The sequence below is a fragment of the Gymnoscopelus microlampas genome, assembly GCF_963454915.1.
Source record: "Gymnoscopelus microlampas genome assembly, chromosome: 11".
Lineage (NCBI taxonomy): Eukaryota > Metazoa > Chordata > Actinopteri > Myctophiformes > Myctophidae > Gymnoscopelus > Gymnoscopelus microlampas.
This window is the reverse complement of record NC_139948.1, coordinates 31,984,361-32,006,596: the sequence shown is the minus strand read 5'-3', so window position 1 is coordinate 32,006,596 and position 22,236 is coordinate 31,984,361. Positions and strand designations below refer to the sequence as shown.

Sequence of the window (22,236 nt, the reverse complement as noted above, 5' to 3'; positions counted from 1 at the left end):
CCCACCTCCTCCTCTTATCAGGACTTGTCAGAGAACACGACTCTTCTCTTACACCTCAGTCACGTAGGGTATGCTATGCATACATAAACATAAACCCTCTTTGAGAAATGCATCTGCGTACCCCAGACAACAGATGGAGAAAACAAAAATGCTATCTGCCAGAATATCAACTCCTCGTCTCAGTCAAGTCTTTCCTTGATCTCTTTTTGACCTAAGAAGATATGAGAAGCTCTTTTCTTATGCTTCCCTGTCCTCAGAAGTGCATGAGGACACACCCATATACAGACACGGACACTCAGCCCATAAACTTGAACGCACATGCTCATACATTTTAATTAGCTGCACTGTTTCATAGTGGGGAAAGCACTAAACTGTATAGGCTAATTAATCTCCACAGTCTGTGTTTTCCTTTGCTAGTCCACCTCAGGGAGAGGCCAGGTCAGTCTTCACTTGGCTGAGTTTATCTGCTGGGAGACAGGAAACAATAAAGTTGGAAATCTTAAGAGGTGACGGGGGAAACGTCCTCAAATTAATACGCTGTTGGAGTCAATTGACTGTGCAGTACATTAGTGGTTAATTCCCAGAACCAGAAGGTGGAATGCCAATCATTATCTGCAATATTGGCTTTCGTGCGTGTACGTGTACGTGTTTGTTTGTGTGTGTGTGTGTGTGTGTGTGTGTGTGTGTGTGTGTGTGTGTGTGTGTGTGTGTGTGTGTGTGCGTGTGTGGGGGAAGTTGGTCACACGCTGCTTCTCATTACAAATCATCTCATGACTGTATGCAATTTGTGTCTCCTCAATAGCCTTTTGTAAGCAGACTGTCAAATTCTCTCTCTCTCTCTCTCTCTCTCTCTTTCTGTGCATGCATTGTAGACTACTCTATGCATGCATGTGTTTATTATACATGTCCCAGACATTTCTGAGAACAGAAGCCCCATTCATAATATCAACAAATTCAGCTTGGCCTTCCTTGGATGTCTATGACTAAGCATTTCCTGTGGTAATGTGTCAGTTATGGCTGTCTTTGTTTGTCACAGTGCTGGTATAAGATCACAAAAGCGGAAGGAACTTGAGAATGCAGAAACCCACGATGAACTCATGAAGGTATCTACTGTATAATCCTTACAGTGTCCTGACGGAAAAGGGCAATTAATGCTGATCAGTTTGCTTAGATAGCTATAGGCTAACAGTAATAAACCTGCTTTTAAGCCTGTGAATAAAAACTAAAATGCAAGACAAAAAATATATATTTTTTGTTGTGTATTATATGAGTCGGAGGCTGATGGTGCTACAGCTACACCCTCGCAGAAGTTCAATATTAAGACAAATATTAAGACATGCACACATGCAAACAAATGGTCATGTACACATTCGATTATTTCTCCCTCTCTCTCTCTCACTCTCTCACACACACACACACACACAAATGGTCACGAATACATTCTAAATTTCTCGCACGCACGTACGCACACACGCACGCACACACAGAGACACCACAAGACTAATCCTCTTAAGTGTCAGTCTGAACTGTAGGGCCACAGTGGGTCCCATGCCCCTGCTGTGGGGCCCGCCTCCTTGTGACTGTTCATTTCCTGGCCTCGGTGACACCATCCCAGCTTCTCTCAGCCCAAAAATCACCCACAGTTTTCCTCTGCTGATACTCCTCTAGATACCTTCTGTCCTTTCACCGTCTTTAATGTGCTTTTTGCTTCCTCACAAATCTTGAATTCTTGAACCTCTTCACTAGAATCCTGTATCCTTTGTTTGTGTTCACTTTTTTTGTGTTGTGTGTTTGTTTCTCCAGCAGAGTAAATATTGTATACTCATCCGCCCATGACCTTTCTAAATGATCTATTTCCACCTGTGTGCCACCTGTAAAATCCTCATTGTTCATTTGTTAAAATGAGAGTATTTTGTCTTTATTGTGTTTTATCCTTAATTATTATATATATCTTTATGTACAATATACTATTGCAGCAGGGTAGTGTTATACACCATGTATCTAGAATGGAGATGTGAAGGCTAAGGGCCTGCACTTCACATCTAGATTTTCTTTCCACTTTTTCCACATCTAGATTCTCTTTCCATTTCTTTCCACTATGTGACGTAACATATCTACATGTTTGAATAATTTTACATATATCGTCTGATCTAATGCAGTGGTTCTCACAGTGAGTTCCAGTGAACCCTAAGGGTTCCTTTAGGGGTTCCAAATGGGACCCTTACAGGTCTGTAACTCTGAGAGTGTGCAAATGGAACCAAATGGACCGTTACTGGTTCCATTTGCACACTCACAGGGTTATGGGATCTTATGGGGGTCTTATGGGGTCATAGCGTGGCACTCTGTGCCACGCTATGAGCTTGTAGATCTGCTATTTTTGAATAGCCAAAGAAATCTTAAAATGACACAGATGTGTTCCCGGTCTTAACGGATTAAGGCCAGAGTGCTACAGTATGTCATATTTAGTAGGTCCAAGCAGAGTGTAGAAGAGAGAGTTGCGTCACGCTTCGATCTCGCCGCAAAGCCCGATGTTGCCTCCTGTAGTTCCAAACATTGGAACTTCCTCACTGAGATGGAAAAGAGAACTTCCGCATTCCATTCTTGCATTGGGAGTCAACGCTAGTGTCGTCACTCTCATAGTTATATCACGCTGGGTCCAAGCCCACCTCCACCCATATATATGCAGGACTGCTGCGCCACACCAACCCAACGTCTGTGATGCCACACGGACCAAGTGGCTTTGTGCAGACAGGTTGGCTGACATCCTGACTGACCAACAGCCTGCTTTACACATGCAGCTGAGAGACAATAAAATAAAAATAACCCGAGATCCAGAGAATGTTGTTTTTCCTCAGAGGACAGAACGAGCATGTCGTCGCCACTGAAACCTTGTATGTCCAAAGCCGTTAATTTTCAGGAAATTGATCAAATTGGTTGAATATTTACAAAACCCACAGACAGACTTAACCACTTGATGTCCCTATTTTGGGAATGTCATTACAGGTGAAGCTTTTCAAATTCTTAAACAAATGAATAAAAAATACAGAACTATCCAATCTACAAGCTCATGCTTCTGGGCTTGTTGATCAGCTATTTTTGCTACTTTTACACAAGAGTGTCATACAACGAAGCATAACATAGGCCATTCATTTGTCTATAGTAAAAACATTTAAGAAATCAATTAAAAAAATATGTAGATAGATAGATACAAGGTTTCCGCCGACATCATGTGACGTAAAGCTCCTCTGAATCATTGATTGGGTTTTTTTTTGTACTGGTATTGATGCATAGCATCTGAAGTCAATTTAGCGAAAACAGGTCTGTTTATTAGCAGCCGTACATCTCTATGGCTATGTGGACACAGGGTTAGTGGTAACCTTGGAAACTGCCAACTGATGCTTATAGGCGTGACATTAGCAGGATGGCTGATGGAACACGCACACAGATAAATACATCCAACGTGAAGCTGTGAGGAAAAGATGGATGCTGGTTTGTTCCAATTCAGTAATAATGAGACAATTAGTCACAGACTGCAATAACTGTGCATGGCAAGGCCACACTGGTGAAATGGAAAGACTACAATTAATCAAAAAACTTCAGGCAGGAATTCTCATCTCCCTATGCAGACAAGCTGTTGCTTTATTTTAGACTCAGTAAGTGAAAACACAGCAAAGTAGCCCTAACATTTTAATGCTATATTTTCCACAAATAAATACGACTGTTGCTGCTATTAATATAGCAATAACTGCAATGATTTGAGTAAAATCAAGGTCAAAGTGATTTGATTTGAGTTGATGAGAAGGATATAGTTAAGTTTAAAAAAAGATATGTTGTGACTTTTCTTTTTCTAAAATGCACTTGTGGTTGTAAAACTTCACGAAGACCTTCACAATATTCATTTCAATCCTTACAAAAAGCAATTTCAGGCCCTTGGCTTTCCTACGCCAGTTTGTCCCATTTTAGGCCTTCTCACCAAGATCCCTTTTCAGCACTATGGTACATAGCACAGGTTTGCCTCTGAAATATGGCAACAGGAAGTGACTTCACAGAGTACAGTACAGCTAGGCAACAGTAACCAGTGTTCGATGAGATTGTGTCTGAGCTTTATCCTCAAACATCCAAATTCAATATATTCCTCCATGTCGCTCTCTTTGTTACAGCCCGGGAGCTGGCCTCTTGTTGGAGAGGATTTGGGAAGTCATTTCTTTGCTGATATCCAGAACTCTGCAGCACAATGCCAGTATCTTCTCGTCCAGAGGGTTAGTCCGCTTTGCCACCGGTTCAAAACAAAACAATTATGCAAACAGCTTAGAAAATAAGCGCACACACACGTACACCCCCACACACACAAAGCATTTGTTTCCACAATGTGTATTTTCTTGTTTTTCCTTAGTCCTCAGCAGTGCAAAAAATGAGAAAGAGATAAAAAATAAAAAAAACAATAAATAGAGTTCCTCTGTTATATATTTCCATATATACTGTATATATATATATATTTATATCGACTGGTCTCTACATGAGCACACAGCTCTTGGCCCGGTCCTTCCGCATTGCTGGGGCCGGGTCCATGTGTTCAGTCCGGCCTGGTAGGGTTGGTAGGGTCAGCTGGGACACTCGCTTCAGCCCCCTCCGAGAACTGCTGCGTTTCAGCTGGGGCTTGTGCGGCCGCCTCACCGATGCCAGTGTGGTGACATGGAACACGTCCCGCACGCTGTTCTCGGAAACCTTGGAGGTGCACTCCACGTAGGCCACCGCTCCCATCTGTCGAGCTATCGTACTGCCCTGCAACGCCCAGACAGACAGATGGAGCAAAAACGGGTGGATTAGATGGGATGAACGACGTTCGTGATTTTCATCAGTAAAGCCCAACCGATATATATCAGTTTGGCCAATACATCGTGGCCATTCTTTGACAACATCGGTATCAGCAATTATGTAGTCAATGTGTCCAGTTTTTTACCACTTTCAACCTGGTGTCTCTGCGTTGGGCATGTCAGTAAATTAAGCGAAACATTGTCATGTCTTTGGGTGAACTATATAGGACCACAATGGAAACAAGTCCCCAGGGCTTTTTTGTGTTATCCTTATAGCCTAAATATCTGACTGTACCTTCTGCTGTTTATATTTCTGACTCATAAAGTGTTCAATCAATCAAAACATTTTCCAAATGGATTTACAACAGGCATCGTTCCCAACGGGCATTAGTGAGTGAGTAACAGCTGACTGATCAACTTCAAACGTGCCTGTGGGAGTGATGTGCCAAGTGGGAAGTGGGTCAAATCGGCGGCTGTCCAGAACCGATGTGCGCCAATAGATCTCTCTATCGTTGCTGTCAGCAGAACCCTCTAATCTCCATATCTTTTACTTTTTGTGTTTTCTCATAAATGTACTTGATCATACTACAGCGTTACACAAAAGTATCAAAAGTAGCAGATCCACAAGCTCGAAACGTGAGCTTGTAGATCTGCTACTTTTGCTATTTGTTTTATTTCAATCCTGAAACAGTTTTGGACATATGAGGTTTCCACCTGACAGAGATGATATGGAGATCACAGTGTACATATTTCTATTTATTTGCTTGCTTCTAAGTTAAATGTTGTCCAATAGAAACTTTAAACAGTTTTTCAAACTGATTTCAAGATTATTATTTTTTCTTTTCAAAAAACAAACATTTCATCATTATTATTATTATTATTATTAATGTATTAGCAATTAGATCATAACTGTGTGTTAGATGTGTTTATATCATCACATATCGCATTGAGGTTTCTCTTTTTGGTGGTTGTGGTCTTTATTTGTATCTATTGCTCCCTCTCTGATACCCACAGATGACAGACATCACTGACCTTGACAGACCAATGTCATAACATTACTTTTGACTGCACCATGGTGCATTCGTCTCCTGCACTCCGGCTTTTAGCCGTCCTGTCAAGCACACTTGTGTGTGTTAAAGTGTAGTATGCGTGCATTTCTAAAGAATGTCAAATTTCTTGACACACACACACAGTGACCTTCACTGTACCTTACCATATGCCGGATCACATAGCTACAGTGAAAGCCTAAGGACACCAGGAGAGGCAACGATTCAGAGACCAAGATGTTAATCTAAACATGTCAAGAGACAAATGAAGCCACTCTATCTGAGGCATGAATAATGCAGAACCCCTGCCTCTTCAGTCTGGTGCTGACTGACTGTGGTATTAAAGAGGAACTGGAGCGGCGTAGAGTCTTCCGGGCCGGGAAAAACATTATCTACAGTATATGGCTATTTAGAGAGAATAGACAAACCTCCATAAGAATTCGCCCAGGGCAATGTCACAATAGCCGGTTAATTGAGGGTGTAAAATGTTTGCTTGAGATCAAATCAGCGAGCAAAATGTAATTTCCAGATCCCCTCTCTCCCCTTCCATTTCTACAGTAAATCTTCATCTCTCGTTTCACTATTTGACTTTAGTCTTTATTCACACTGCATCAACATGCACTAATGCAGTGACAGATGAGACAGGGACACCATTTCCCATGACCCCCTCTCCTGGGATTGCATGCACTCAAACACAGAGAGAGCTTTTCATACCCTTGGGGCCTGGTTTGATTTTTATCGAGGTTACATATACGTATGAGAAGCATAGCTCTCATTAGGTGGAACGGTGGATTTAGATTCAGTTTGCAGTGGCGCGGTGGTGGTGGTGTGTGTGTGTGTGTGTGTGTGTGTGTGTGGGGGGGGTAAGAAGAGAAACTGTGGTGACAAGCACAAAAAAAGCTCTTTCAGATCTCACGTCCGGAGTTCACAGGGTGGTCATTCTTGCCTGTGACTCCTGGCTCTGGTGGAATTCAATTTGAGATTGGCTATAGGATAAGGATGCAAGCTATTGGATTGGAACGCCCAATGCAGTTTATTGGCCAAAGCTTTGGCGTCTGGTGTGTGACACATATTGCCTGCCTGTATTAGTGGGTAATACTTGAGTAGCTGCTTCAGACAAAAATAGAGTCTGACAAAACAATGGCCTCATAATAAGTCTTGTTGCAAAACCGGTCCCCAGCTATTTAACATTAGCTTCATGGCTTGCAACTCTATCTTTTGTTTATGCCTCTTATTTACAGTAACTGTATTTTTTCCCAGCAGCTGATTTTTGGGAGTGTTCATTTAGCCTCCAGGCAAGCTCAGAGACAGCGATGAAAAAAGACCTCTTTGTTCTGCAGGCCTTTGTTCGGAGGGGGCGAATAAGCCCCTCCACTTTTTGTGTGTCGTACACGGGAGCGCACAAAATGAACATGCAAAAAGCTGATTAAAATTCACGGATTTACAGGACCGTTTATCAACCCCCGAGCCCTCTTCTCCCTATTCCCTTGGCTTAGAGGTCATGGCAGCATGTGATAAAAGGGCTCATTCATTTATCAACGTCCATTTTCTATTCAACACACATTTTGAAAATCCCTAAATCTGCATGAATATTTCATTTCAGAGAGGGGGGAAAATGTGTTATACACACGCACGCGCACACGCACACACACACACACACACACACACACACACACACACACACACACACACACACACACACACACACACACACACACACACACACACGTCGGCCCTCAACATAAGCAACCTTACATCACTGTCAGCAAATTGCAGTCAAAACGCCAACCCCAGCAATATGTCCAGAGGGGTTTCATGCAGCTCTTACTCTACTGTAGTTGATTGCGTTGCGAGAGCCTCCTCTCACACTCCCCTCCTGAGGGAGGCAATGGCATTGCTGATCCACGTTGGAAAAACTGCATATTATTGCTGGATTGGCTTCTAATTTCCTTTCTTGTGTCCCTTGTTGTTCTTCTATCCCCGTTTCCTTCCGACTGGCTTCTCCATTTCCCTCTTCCTCTCCACCCCGTATCTCTTTCTCATTATCTATCAGCCTCCGTCTTCCCTGTCTGATATCCATCAAGCGCTCCCACTCACCTGCTCATGTGTGACGGGGATGAGGCGCTGCTTGGACAGTTCCCTCAGTGTGCTGACATCAGTCCTCATGTCCAGCTTGCAGCCCACCAGGACCACTTTGGCATTGGGACAGAACTCCTGAGTCTCCCCCTGCCACTGTGGACGGATAGACGAACAGGCAGAAAGAACAACATTAGTGGTTTCACCCACAGTTGCCATGCTAAATACTGTGAAATCCACTGCTGGGGTTGCTGTGAGTTGGGTGGGCGAGTAGTTGGTGGGTTGTCGAGTTGACCAGTGAAACAAGGCTACATTGAAAAGAAGTTTCCACTCCCTGGCCATGGATACCCTGAGACCATAGAGACCAGTAGGTGACCTGAGCTGGATTAACCAGGGGAGAGACTCTCTTCTGTTTCACTTAAAAGGTCATTATGAAATATATTACTAGTTCAATATACTGAACCACTTAAGCCCCATATACTTAGTCATATGATGCAATGTGACACATTATGAGCTTGTATATTGTTTAAAACAACGGTGAAAATGTTTCACCTACTATACAATGACCAAAATAGGCATGCCAGATTGAAAGTAGTGAAAATATTGCTTTTGGATATACATTTTTCCTGTACTACAGTACATCTTGTGTTACTTCCATTTCCGAGACTGAATGAATAGCTGATGTTCAGTCCTATATATTTTGTATGGACTGAGTTTGTTTTTCTGTTCAACAATGTGTGCTGCTGATGTGTGTGTATTTGTGTGGACACTTTGAACAAGAAAATGTGATAATTTAGGCTATTCTTGCTGCATTTAGGTCAGGGTCAGGCATACAGTCTTCATCAACAAATCTATTTCAGAAGTTGTGCACAGGAAAAGGTTGCACGTCTCCACCTGAGGCTTGGCATCACCACTGAAACTCAGCAGCACCAACATGCAATATTTTCCCCGCAACACGTAAACAACAGACAACAACTGCAAATGCTTCAAATACTCCAGATGCCATGTGCAGAACACGGGCATGTGCATTCATTCATCCCTCAAGTGGTGAAACACCTTTGACCTTTCAATCCTACCCCTGTTCATTCCAAATCACCCATTCAAAAACTTTGATTGTTTAACCCTCTCCTCTCTATCCCCTCCCCCAGCTGTCATCCAGCGACCCCGGTGACACGTCAGCCCCTGGAGGTCAACAGTCTAATTTGGGACGGTGATTGTGCAACAGGTTTTCCATGTGCCCCAAGTTTCAAAGATTACCAGGGTGACAGCTAGTGGGCAAAGGTCACTGCAGCCCCCTGCCAGGGGATTCATGGGAAAACCCAAAGCCTGATGGCAGAACGCCTTCCCTCTGTTGACAGGGTGCAGCGAGGCTTGCGAGAGACTCGTGGGTACAAAATAAAAAAAAAGAAGGTGTCTAGGGTTAGATCTATAAAGTCTGTGGGAGCGTTTTAGCAGCTCCCCTCTTTACCACTAAACACGTCAACAGGCCTGCCGTGGGAATGTCTTTGACTCGTAAGACGAGGCGTGTTCAAAGGGAAAACAGCCACACATGGCCTCAAGATGAGAGAGCGCTGAGCCGTGGCACAGGCTATTCTACATGGCACGCACGCACAAACAAACTAATTAAGAGGGGTGTTTCCTCGCATAGTACTGTACAATAGATGTTTCACAATGCTGACGCTCTAATGCGTGTGTGCACCTCCCCCACACAAACTGACAGTCTGCCAGTGGTAGTAAAAAGCGTGCCCACTGCCCATGATGACCAGACCACATTCAATCACTCCACCCTACCGTACCGCACTTTTGCCACCACTAACCCAACTCCAGCATCATCAGAACATCACGACCATACGAACCACCATTACAAATGTTAATGAGCATCATCTGTCTTCCCATTATGAGTGAAACTCACATTTAAAACACAGTGAAATTCCTCAGTGAATCTACTTGTAACTCTGAGAGGGTACAAATGTAACCAAATGGACCCTTTCGGGTGCATTTGGTTACATTTGTACCCTCTCTGAGTTAAATGAACACTGAGGATTTCACTGTGTGTACCCATAAACAAGGACCTGCAACAGCTGGTCTTTGATTGAGTTGGCGTGGCTAATTTGCCACGATATTCCACTCCAGGCTCCCAAGATCTTTCCCCTCATTCTTGCCTCTGACCTTCCACTCCCCAGAGAGCCAGGGGTCAAGTATCCATGGATGTTTTGATGGGATAAAGGAATGGAAGGCTCAAACCTCCTTTCTGGTGACTTACTCTATTGTTGAGCCATAAGAATGCTCTCTGCTGGCTCGGAAGAATATCGTCGCTCAGGTGGAAAACGTGTATGTCCAAAACTGTTAACTTTTTAGAAAATATAAAAAATAACCTGTGTTCCAAATGGATTTAATATACAGTAGTTATTATTTAGTCACACACTCTTGTAATACTTTTCATTGGTTAAATATTTATAAAACCCACACACTTCACCACTTTCACCTTCACTTGAAAAAGAAAGAAAAGGCACAAATAGCCAAAAATATCAGATCTACAAGCTCACACTGCGTCACAACGCATCGGTTATTTTGCCACTTTTGTGAGACACTGTTGTATGATGAAGTAGGGCATTAAATTACGAAAAAACATTAAAGTTGAAATATGGAGAATGGAGATGTTTCTGGCTGACAGCAACGATATACTGAATATAAGGCAATGATGAGGAAAATGCTTGAATTTTGTTGGTTACCTTTCCCATGTTATAACAAATGTTAGGATACTGTGTGTTTGATCTGGACTCAAGAGTTTTCAACTGAAATACAGTACATAAATGAAAATACTATCAATCAACATAACATTTTCAATAGAAAGAACAAAAAAAGAAAAGCACCAACCTTTTTCATGACACTGTCCAAAGTCTCTGGGCGGCTGATGTCGAAGCAGATGAGGACCGCGTCAGAGTCCGGATACGCTAGCGGCCGCACGTTGTCATAGTAGGAGGAACCTGTGGATGGATACACATCAACATATGGCAATAAGGTCATGTTTAGGCCTGTCACAATTATTACATAATCGCTTAATTGAAATTATGTGAGATAATCACAATTATTTTGCATAATCATAAGAATCATCATAATCGTTTCCATGTTGAATTTATTTCATGTTCAAAGATTATTCTTTTTAAATAGCAGATGTATTTGTGTCTATTTTGTAAAAAATATATAAATATATTAAATATGTCAGGCATTTCTTTGTACATTTAATGTCATTTTCAATGTTCAATGCCAAAGACACAAGTAAGTCATTAATTGCAATTATTTGAATGACAATTAGTCGTCAAGTAAAGTTTCATGATCGTGACAGTCATGGTCATGTTCTCTTTGAAGAACTGTCAGTGTGAACCTGATTTCAACCCTGTTACAAGACCACATTTTTGACCTGTTCCCATTTGGTTACATCTCTGCACTCTCATGGTAAAATTACAAACTGAGGAGAATTAGGAGCTCTATGCCCTTATGGACTGTGATGAGTATTGGCGTTGTGCTGATATCAACGTGTGTTGGTTTTTAGCAGCTGTGGTTGAATGTTGGAGTATGTTGGTCTCTTGGGCTTACACATGCATACAGCTGTGGCAGCTCTTAATCAGAGTTTAGGCGGAGTGGAGGGGGTTCTCCTCAGAGTATACACGCACGCACGCACGCACGCACGCAGAGAGGTGTTTGTGCACTGCACAATCTATAATCTTCAATTGACAGTGTCAGTGCAAAGGCCAAACAAAAGGTTGAACCCCTTCATTCCCTGCTCTCTGCTTTCGTCCTGTCCCTTTAAGTTTAAAGCCTTCCATGTTTCATTTAGAAGCCAGTGGCTTGCACTCGCACATCTCTCTCTCCCCACATTCGTCCTTGCTTTCATTTCTGTGTCATTTCTGTGCCACGGTGCATTCACGAGACTCTCTGTGTTACCACGTTTCCCCGCTGCTCTCATTAGGAGGCTCGTAAAAATATCTGGGCTCTCTGGGAACATGCCAGTGGTGGGGGTGGAGGGCTGGGGGGGGGGGGGTCTCCCTGAGAGACGTTCTGAAGTACTGCTCTTACAGCTGGATGGGAACTGCACCCTGGCCACATCAACTTAGTGGCATGAAAACTCTCAGGGAACAGCAGCAAAGTAACAGATTCTGTTATGACTGCTAGAAAGAGGCAGAAATGTGTGAACCACATAGATGGCCTTACACTTATCGAGTTATTTTAGCTGCAGCTTATGGCTATAAAAGCCATAAATTATTCTCATACTATTGCCATTACCACACTTATAGCCATATCTGACACAATGGCAGACCAGCCAGTTAAAAGTGCCCCATATTTTTTGTCTGACAGGGGCAATGGAGTCTACACAATGGCCACACGGCCTGCTCTAGCATTACTATGTTCCCTTTGTTAATAATAGGAATGGGCTGCAACAATGGCTGCACGCGGCCGTAGCCCCAGTCATTGAGCTGGCAGTCCCATCCTGACCCCCCCGCCAATGCCCGCCCCAGTGAGAACAATGCAACAGGCGTCCTCTCACAGCGCCCCAGGCTGCATATTTGAAGATGGATGGCTTTTGTTCATCTGACAGAATAAAAGGATGTGTCAGAGTAATCAAATCTCCAACAAGTGTAGCAATATCTGTCAAGAAGCTATCTATAATACTTGTTTGTTCATTTAATTGTCCAGCGAGAGCAAGTATTGATCCTTCTCGAGGGAAACAGAGGAAGAAAAATCTATTTTAGCCTAAATAAAAGAAATGTCCCTTTTTCTCACCCAGTCAGGAGAAATATCAAAGAAGAAACAATCCAGATTCACAATATGAAGACGTTCCAGACCTTACGCTTCTATATTATTAAAATAAGATTTTCAAGCAGTCTACCCTGATGACATGTTTTTATTATTCTTCCTCTTAGCTCCTGTTTTTTGAGTGCCTGGATCTTTCCTTTGTTTTTTCTATTGTTTTGCTGATCCAGGAGCAACATCAATACTTTTATTTATTACTTTACTCTCTGTTGAGCACCTGGTAGTCTACAAGTGTATCAATATTTAGTATTTCTGAGAGAACAGGACAAGTTACACAAGTACATAGACACGCAGACAGCCACAAAATTGCAATCTCACGTATGCCAGTACAACAGCAGGCTCTGATTAGAAGTGGTCACACATGAGATGCTGATGCTGCTGAGGGTGGTGTTACTCTTTTTCTACTGTATGTATCACAGTGCTGCAGACCTGGACTGGGAGCACGATGGCTGTCTTTGCTATGTATCAGAGTGCAGCAGACTGGGAGCATGGGAGAAGGAAGATTGAATGACTTTGACTATGGTGGCAAGGGCAGGGTGCAGAGAGAGATCAGGTGACGAAGGGACTGAGAGATGTCATAAGAAGAAAAATGGAGACTTTAGAGGCGCAATTAGACAGTATAAAGGGGCCTCCGGGATCAATTTGTCAATCCTACAGATCAAAATGAGTGGCATGCCACGTGCACAGTGGGCCATGTCACAGCACAGCAATTTACAGCTCTTCTGCCCTGAGCGACAGAGTGGCCATCTCAGCACTTCTGCAAAGAAAAAAAAAAGAGAGAAAGTCCTCTGAGGGAATGAAAGAGCAGAGGAGAAAACTGCTGCGTGTAAAACAAGCCAAGCAAGCACAAATAAAAGCCAATCACCACAACCATCAAGAAGGAGATAAAGAAAAAGAGCCCCCCCCCATAAACCAAGCAAGATAAAAGCGGGCGGAGCTATGGGGGAGTGGTGCAGACATGGCGGGCAGTGTGTGTTTGGGTAGGTAATGAAAGGCCTAGGCTCAGCAGGACAGATCAAATAAAGAGGTATGAAAGCTCCGTCTTGGCTATGGATGGATTTGGCTTGTGCCCATTCACTGTGCACTAGAACAAAAGGTCAATTGAATTCCAGACAGAGACAGGATGAGATGGATAGGGCAGGATGGGGAGACACAGTGAGAAGGAGTAGGAGGTGGAAGAAGAGGAGGAGGAAGAATGGGCGTAGCCTGGCAGTCCCACTAAACTGACTGTCATGCCTGCCTGGCACACCCCGGCCCACCAAGGAGTTGGTCCCTGCCCTACTGTTACAAGGACAAGCACATAAAATACCACTCACAAAAAAAAAACTCTGACAGTGAGAGAGGATGGCCAGGCTATCATATTTCCACTCTGCTAATTAGGTGCCGTGTGGGAGGTTCTCTGAGCAAAGGTGGCAGTAAAGTGCTACTCTGCCCAAAAAGTCAGCAGAGCGTTGTCAAAGGACACAAATATCTCACAGGATGTTGAGATGGACAAGAACGTAATGGTGTGTGATGTAAAGGTAATAAGGCCTGAGGGTGTGCCATCATGTGACATTATTTATGCCTGACAAATCCACTCCTACACAGTACTTCGCCACACAACCGTTCTGAGAGATGTCACTCGACAAAAATGAACAACTTGAAAATACATAATTTATACTGAACGAGTTGCAACACTTGTCGGAAGTGCCCTGCGTCAAGTTCGGCCCCCTTTGGCTTCAAAGAGTGAAAAGAACATGCCAGATCAAGAGTAATGGAGTAAAGCATTTGCATCTGCAGCTATTTGTTTTGTCACAGTATTTTTGTAAGAATATTCCTCCACTTGGTACATGCCTAGTGCACTACAGGAGCAGCTGAACAGCAGACCATTGTGAGGGAAAAGCCCAGAGGCTCTCTAATGTGTTCATGCACATATGGCAGGGAGTCCATGGCAACAAACAGCCTCATTAGGCCAAATACACACTCATGCACACAAAAAAACAGCCACGTAGAGACATGGCATAAAGAAGCAAACTCTCTCATACAAGCCCAAATAAAGAGATGGAATGGTGACAGACAGTGCGATCGAGTTAGCCACAGCCTATAAACACAAACACATTTAACACCACATCCAGTATGTCTGCTACTTTCTCTGCCCTGCAGCTGTTTGCTTCTTGAAATCCACCTTCAAAGAACAGTACAACATTTCAGGTTGCAGTGGTCGAGTATCGTAGCAACCTGGAGGGATGCAAATGGTTCCTTTGTGAGGCAATGAAAGGAAGTGAAGGAGGAAGAGAGCAAGAGAGCCGCAGAGAGAGCGAAGGAGTGAGGGAACCTGAGTTAGGAGAAATGTGTCCACTAATGACTCTGGTGTATTGATGGTTAAGAGGCCACTGAAAAAGGGTAGAGAGAGAGAGGAATCGGGGCTCCAACCTTTAACAGGCTATGGAGCCCTTTCATTACCAACAACGTCCCGCATTGGACAGAGGAGGAACTTTGTGTTGTAAATTCGCAAGGCTATTACTCTTTCAGGTCAACACGGAAACAAATCTCAAAGTGTGATTTTACAGAGACAAAGCAAGGGGAGAAACAAGAGTATGCTGCCAAAACACCATCGGTGAGAATGTGTAGTTACTGCTGCCCTGTGTGCGACCGCGTTGGCATATAAAACAGTATATTAAGTCATCATGTTGACAAGCACAATGTTGACAGTCAGACATGTGCAACTTTAAGATCTGACTGTCAACACAGGCCAGTTTTCATCTGGCCTTTAGAAATAATATGAACAAAAACTAATACATAATTTGAAGTTGAACCTTCCAAAATAGTCTAACACAAACTCATGTCAGTTGAGTCCCATTCCATCAGTCAATTAATTTGCATATCAAAAATAAGCCCTCCGCCCAGCAAAATAAAAATTTGACCAAATATACAATGCTTAAGAGTAGTGCTTTGAGTAACTATTGGATAGAAGCTCTGAGTCCCAGGTTACATTTTCATGTCAAATATAAGAGGATATGCATCACGAATGCGCACGCACGCACGCACGCACGCACACACACACACACACACACACACACACACACACACACACACACACACACACACACACACACACACACACACACACACACACACACACACACACACACACACACACACACACACACACACACACACACACACACACACACACACACACACACACACACACACACACAAAGTCGCTGATCTGTAATAGAGATGGCTATGTCAGGTTTTCAAAGGCATCAGCACACAGGTGGGACAGCAGGGGTGACAGCGGGTTAAATGGCATTTAACCTTCCATATCTGCAGCCTCCTCAGAGGGGATATCGATCAAAGCCCAATGCCACCCCCCCCCCAACCCCCCTCGCTTCAGTTCACAAACGCAGCCTTTGATGGGCCGACAGCAGACAGATCTTCTCAAAGGCCTAACATTACTGTAGAGGAGTTAATACCCGTGTGTCTCCTCCGTGTGCAGGTTGAAAAGAAGCTGCTGGCCCACCCACCTCCGACAACGTAGGGAGGGGACACAGCCCGTTACCGCCAGTCTCAGCTGCCCCTGGGGATATGGTGATGATGGAGTGTGTGTCCTCTGTCTCTTTCCTCTTTGCCGCCCCCCCCCCCCCCAACCCCGGCCCCTACCCCCCCCCCACACGTCATTCCACCTGAGAAATAGCTATGCATTTCATCTCCTGCTGTTTGATCTGTGTGTCTGTCTCAGGCTCAGGTTCACGCTGTGACTCGCTTCCTTTAAATATCAGATCATGCTGTTTCTGTTGTCACTCCATGCTCCCGTCTCTGTCCATAGCTTTCTCTTCCCTGTTCGAAAAAGAACACGCTCACACACGCACAAAAACAAGAATCCTCCCTGTTCATTGGTTTGCCCCTTGCAGCTTTTTATACAATTGCCTGTTTTCTCTTGAGATGTTATGGTTTGATGGTGTACTGATCCAAACTCCAGTTATTCCAAGGAGATTTCTGTGTTTAGATGTAAGTTTCCCTTATTCTTACGATTATTTATCTGTGCAACCAGAGCAGTTTGGATTATGCATTCTCAGGAATTATTGAAATGTCTTATTTTGCCCATTTATTGTTACAACCAATGAACCAAAGCACCTTGACACCATTCCTTCTCTGGAATTATTGAAGAGTCCACTGTAAGAATTATTCTTCATATGAGGAAATCAAATGGCTGTGCGAACGGCTGGCTTGCAGTCAACTCTACGGAATACCAAGCCAATTCTATTTTTTTCTTCTTTTTATTTGTCTGTGTTCTGTTTCCTCTCAGCGCAGCAGCCTTCAAATCCAGACTACTGAAAGCAGCTGCAGCATCAAAATGTTTAGACAAGATACACCAAATAACACCATTCAAAAAAAGACGCAAGCAATTAAATTGTTCTTTTGCACACACACAACCACTTCAACTTGTCAGTGAGTATAGGATTCTGGTTCATTGCAACATTCCCAACTTAGACTCCAAAAACGTCATATCATAAGTTCATATTTTAGGTCGTCTAGGATGCAGAGAAGTCATTACTGGTGGTCTTGAGAAGGGGTGGGGGAAGTGTAATATCCAGTTTCATCCTTTTCTATTCTATAAAATACATAAGAAATGGTACATAATTTGGATACTCCGATATGTAAAAAGATATATTTTGTGGCTAAAATGTATTTCAAACCTATCTGCAAAAAGACTCCAAATTGTATTCCCAAATATGTTTTGGCCAATTCCTGCATATTTTGAAAGTGAAATAGTATGCATTTCTGTGTTATGGGAAAGCTTAAGTGAACTGATGAGATCAGACAAAGGACATCAGGAAACAGGTTGTGAGCTCGCCTCCCAGGAGTGGGTCCGTAAAAGGATACCCAGCAAAATACTGAGTATACCACACACAGGTCAATTTTATGCTGTTATTCAAAAATATATTGTATTTGATAAGGGCCATTGTTATAAAAGGTTTTAGCTTTAAAAAAAAAAAACACTACCCTTTTCAGCTGCAACGGCAAACAACCTGTTCTTGGCTGTTTGGGGAATTTTCAATGAAGGCACTTTATTTATTTTTGCTTTTCCCACGCTGCGGGAAGAGCTTTACCAAATACGGTAAGGCTGTGCTTGACTGTGGGCAAAGCTTCATTGTGCCTTCATTGAAACCTTTGAGTGGGAAAAGCTTCAAAAATTACCGGACCCAAAGGGTTAATCAAAATACACGAAGCGATCTTTATCATTTTCATCATTTAGCATATTAAACAAACTGCTTCACAACGGTGCTGGTTACACCAATGTTGGTGTAACTAAGAGATTAGCTGAAAAATGTATATTTTTATATTCACAGATAAACAAATAAAATACAAATTCACGGCAGAGTACATCCTTGCCGGATGGGATTATTACAAGCAGCCCCTATTTACACACTGTAACTATGGTCAGCAAATCAAACAGCCTGTTCATGTACACATTTTAAGAAATAACCAGACCACAAAAAAGTGTGTTCAAAATTATTTTCTTTTTCTTCTTTTTGAGGGGTAGAAGACACACAAAAATATGTAAAAACTAAGAAAAAGTGACGTTTGAAGGCTGGGTCGCCATTTACTTAAAATGAGAAGGAGGTGGATTACTGTGCAGCAATTGATTCAGTTCTGTTCTGAAAAGGCCCTTGTACTCAAACACACACACACACACACACACACACTTGCAAAGGAAACATTTACATTGTCACCTTTTAAATTTTCTTTCGGCTGTAAAACAGCAGAGATCGGATGCTTTACTTTCACGGTCGCCTTGCTCTCAATTCTCCGTCATTAATTTTCTCTCTCTCTCTTTTTTAATCTCATGTCCCTGGCTGAGGACTTTCATTAGAGTAGTGACATTGAAAGAGGCTTTCTGGTCTCCAGCTATCTCTCTGACAGGGGAGAAGCGTATTCAGGAAACATGTTATGAGCAAATTAATAGAGAACTTGTGAAGAGTGAAAAAGGACATTCCCCTGGTCTATCTACGCCCACCCTTCCTTCCCCCATCATAAAACCCACAATCCAAACACATCCCTATCATAGCCCTATCCATCCCCAGCCCACTGTGCAGCTCCCTGGGGAGGCCCTCAGGAAGAACAGGCCACTTCATCCAAGTGCAATTCTACTTCCACAAAAGCAGCGGCAAAGAGAAAGTATATAAATAAAGTCATGCATAAATGATTGAGGCTGTGGTGCACGGGGGACATTGCAGGCAGAGGGGACCCGATTGAGGGGCTGGTGAAGGAGGGGAGGTGAGAGACCCGACCAGCAGGCCCTGATCCCCTTACGGTCGGCTGGGTGAACGCCGAGAGGGGCTTCGCTCTCGTGGAGGTGGAAGGCGGGACGGACACCGCCCCTGGGAGCCTATACAGACACAGCCAGTCAATGCAGCAGTTTGAAGTGGGCTGATCAAAGCTGGCCATCGCTGTGGGTTCTGAAGCAACTCGCCAGAGGGACCGGTCCAGAGGGAGGGATGGTGAGAGAGAGAGATTTCCATAGCTCCCCGTGTGAGTCCCGCATGACTCAATCGCTCAATGGATGCTGCTGCATGGAAATACTGCCAATGAGTGGGAGTTAACCTGACAGCATTCAATGAACTATAAGTGACAACAGCTACACAGAAAGTTTTCTGTGTCAACCTTTAGCCTCATATAATTGGTCCTCACCAATGTTCATTATAAGATGGCACCATTTCTGTCTGCTCACTTTGTGTATCAGAGGAGAGCTGTGGGCAGTTCACCGACCTGCCTACCAGTGACATGATCAACAGTAAGCAGGTTTTGTCATTTCAAACAAGCTATAGGAAGGATGTGTATATTAAGCTCTGAGACTGAGTGTTGGGGGGGGGAAACAACACAGTCAGTTTTTGTGCGGCCCATGTTCCCGGAGGACCCGGGTGGGTCAAGTCTCCCAGGTGCCACCATCAAACCTGAACCACAATGCGACACAAAGCCCGAGGGCTCGGGTTCAGCAGGGCTGTAAGGGAATAGGCACAGATGTACACCTCTCCTTCTGTCTCCGTTTCCCACTTTTCAATGGGCTTGAACACTAGCTCCTCTTATAGCATGGTCTACATGCACTCATACGCACCCCCCCTCCGCTTCACCCATCATCCCATCCACCTACTCCCCCACCCACCCCTTTATACCCTAGCCTATTGGTCCAGGCAGCTGTTGTGCTTCCCAACATCATTGTGCCCCCCTCCCAAAAAAACTAAATAATTTCCAAGAGCTACTCATCAACCCCCCATCCCGCCTCTGGTCAGCTGAGGCACAATAGGGAGGGGGGTGGGTGAGGGGGGGTCAGGGCTGTTGAAATTCCCATACACTGGCTTAACCACACAGTGTCACACACACACACACACACACACACACACACACACACACACACACACACACACACACACACACACACACACACACACACACACACACACACACACACACACACACACACACACACACACACACACACACACACACGAATATTGTATACTTATATATTTCTATAATTACAAATATAATAATAAATACAAGTATTTCTATTTAGTTGTTTCTGCCCCTTTCCTCTTGCTTGTCAATGAAACACATGTCTGTATGATATACAACTTTTACTTTTTGTCATATTGTGCAGAGAGATGGAGGACAGACAGACATGTAAAACATGACACTGGGAGGCAGATTCAAACTTGGGTCCTCACAACCCAAAAGGAGCACGTGGCATCCCCATGCACAGTAAAACCCTCAGTGTTTAAATGTATCCATTTTTACTCTGAGAGTGTACTCTGTACTAGTGTCTCAGAGTTACATGAACACTCTGGATTTTACTGTATGTAACAACTTTAATTACTGTCTGTCACTCATTATAATAGTCCTATTATACCGCAGAGCTCCGCAGTCTCCGTCAATGAGAGCTAATTAAAAACCCTTAAGTACTCTTTTTCTCAACATTACAAAACCCAAGTGCGCCTTATAGGAATGACTGCCAAATGTTCAATCGCTAATAACTACTTGTTACGATTACTCCTCGCTATCAGCAGTGTGCAGAGCTGTTCAGCACTGGACATGGTATTAAAACAAATTACCGAGCTTTGGCACAGTGGGATGCAGTTTGAGGCCTGATTCATATACTTCGTCACACGGCAGTGTCTCGTGCCGAGAATAGCCGACCTACAAGCTCACAACACGTTTGGGCTTGAGCTTGTAAGTCTGCTATTCTCAGCACGCCACACTATGGCATGACGGAGCATAAATTAGGCTTGAGACTGCATCATGCAGCATGAGGCTTGCTGCCGTATCCATGGTCACCGTCTCCTCTTGTACTAGATATTGTTGTCTGGCAGAAACCTTGAATCGCCATATTTCATCTTTTTTTTCTATAAATTAATTCTCTTTTTTTATTTTATAGTTTGTCGTATGATAGTTTCAAGAAAAGGCAGCAAAAATACCCAATCTACAAACTCACTCTATAGAGCGTGCCAACGCGTCGTCACCACCGGGGGGGCGCGGCATAGTAGCGCAGACATGTTTGTTTTGGGCAATGTTAAGTCAACCTGGTTTATACCCCTCAAAGATGTCCGCTGCTACCAAAAGACACTTGTTGACGCCCCCTTCAGGATTTTTGGCACGCTCTATATCTTCTATTTTTGCAATTTGTTTTTATTTTATATTTTTTACAAATTTGGAAGAATTTGAAATTCCTTTGCCTATGCCCAAAATAGGGAAGCCAGGTTTAAAGTGGTTGTATAAATATTTAACCAATGCAAATTATTAACAAGAGCTTAATAACTACATTGGATCCATTGGAACACTGGTTCATTTTTTCCTATTTCCTTAAAAGTAGTGGTTTTGGACATAGATGGCTTCTGCCTGACTGCGACAATATAAGAGTTCATACACGATTGGAGGGCTATCTTAAGATATCCACCCTGAGCTGCAGTGACTGTACAGGCGGGTAAACAACATGTGTGATGCTTTGTAGACACATGGAGATGAGCAGAACCTTTGGGTGTGTGCCCTGCGTGGACCAGGTGGCGCTAAGCAGCTTTGCATGGTTGTGTCAGCGTGCACGTGAGGCATAGATGTGTAAGTGTGAGAGTGTGTGTGTGTGTGTGTGTGTGTGTGTGTGTGTGTGTGTGTGTGTGTGTGTGTGTGTGTGTGTGTGTGTGTGTGTGTGTGTGTGTGTGTGTGTGTGTGTGTGTGTGTGTGTGTGTGTGTGTGTGTGTGTGTGTGTGTGCGAGTGTGTGTGTGTGTGCGTGTGTGTGCTTTTATGTGCCTCTGAGACTAGATATTTGGTGCGTTAACCCATTTAGCCCTGAGACCGATTCTACAAATCGTGTCTGTCAGGTGGAAACCTACACTGTTACTTTTCAGGATTAAAATTCTAAAATAGCAAAAGTAGCAGATCAACAAGCTCAAAACGCGTCGCTTCGTGCTGCTTTCCAGAGGCGTTTCCAGCCGTGTTTCGAGCTTGTAGA

The 22,236-nt window shown here is 43.6% G+C and overlaps 1 protein-coding gene across 1 annotated transcript in view; it reads right to left on the bottom strand.

The window, feature by feature from the left end:
• Positions 1-3,621: 3,621 nt before the first annotated feature.
• Positions 3,622-22,236, bottom strand: part of rnd2 (Rho family GTPase 2) — a 28,355-nt gene continuing 9,740 nt past the window's right edge. The window contains exons 3-5 of the mRNA XM_084071805.1: positions 10,814-10,923; positions 7,958-8,092; positions 3,622-4,782 (exon numbers count right to left, since the gene is read on the bottom strand). Of these exons, the coding sequence (XP_083927931.1) occupies positions 4,513-4,782; positions 7,958-8,092; positions 10,814-10,923 (515 nt within the window). The 3' untranslated portion in view covers positions 3,622-4,512. The remainder of the gene's footprint in view (positions 4,783-7,957; positions 8,093-10,813; positions 10,924-22,236) is intronic.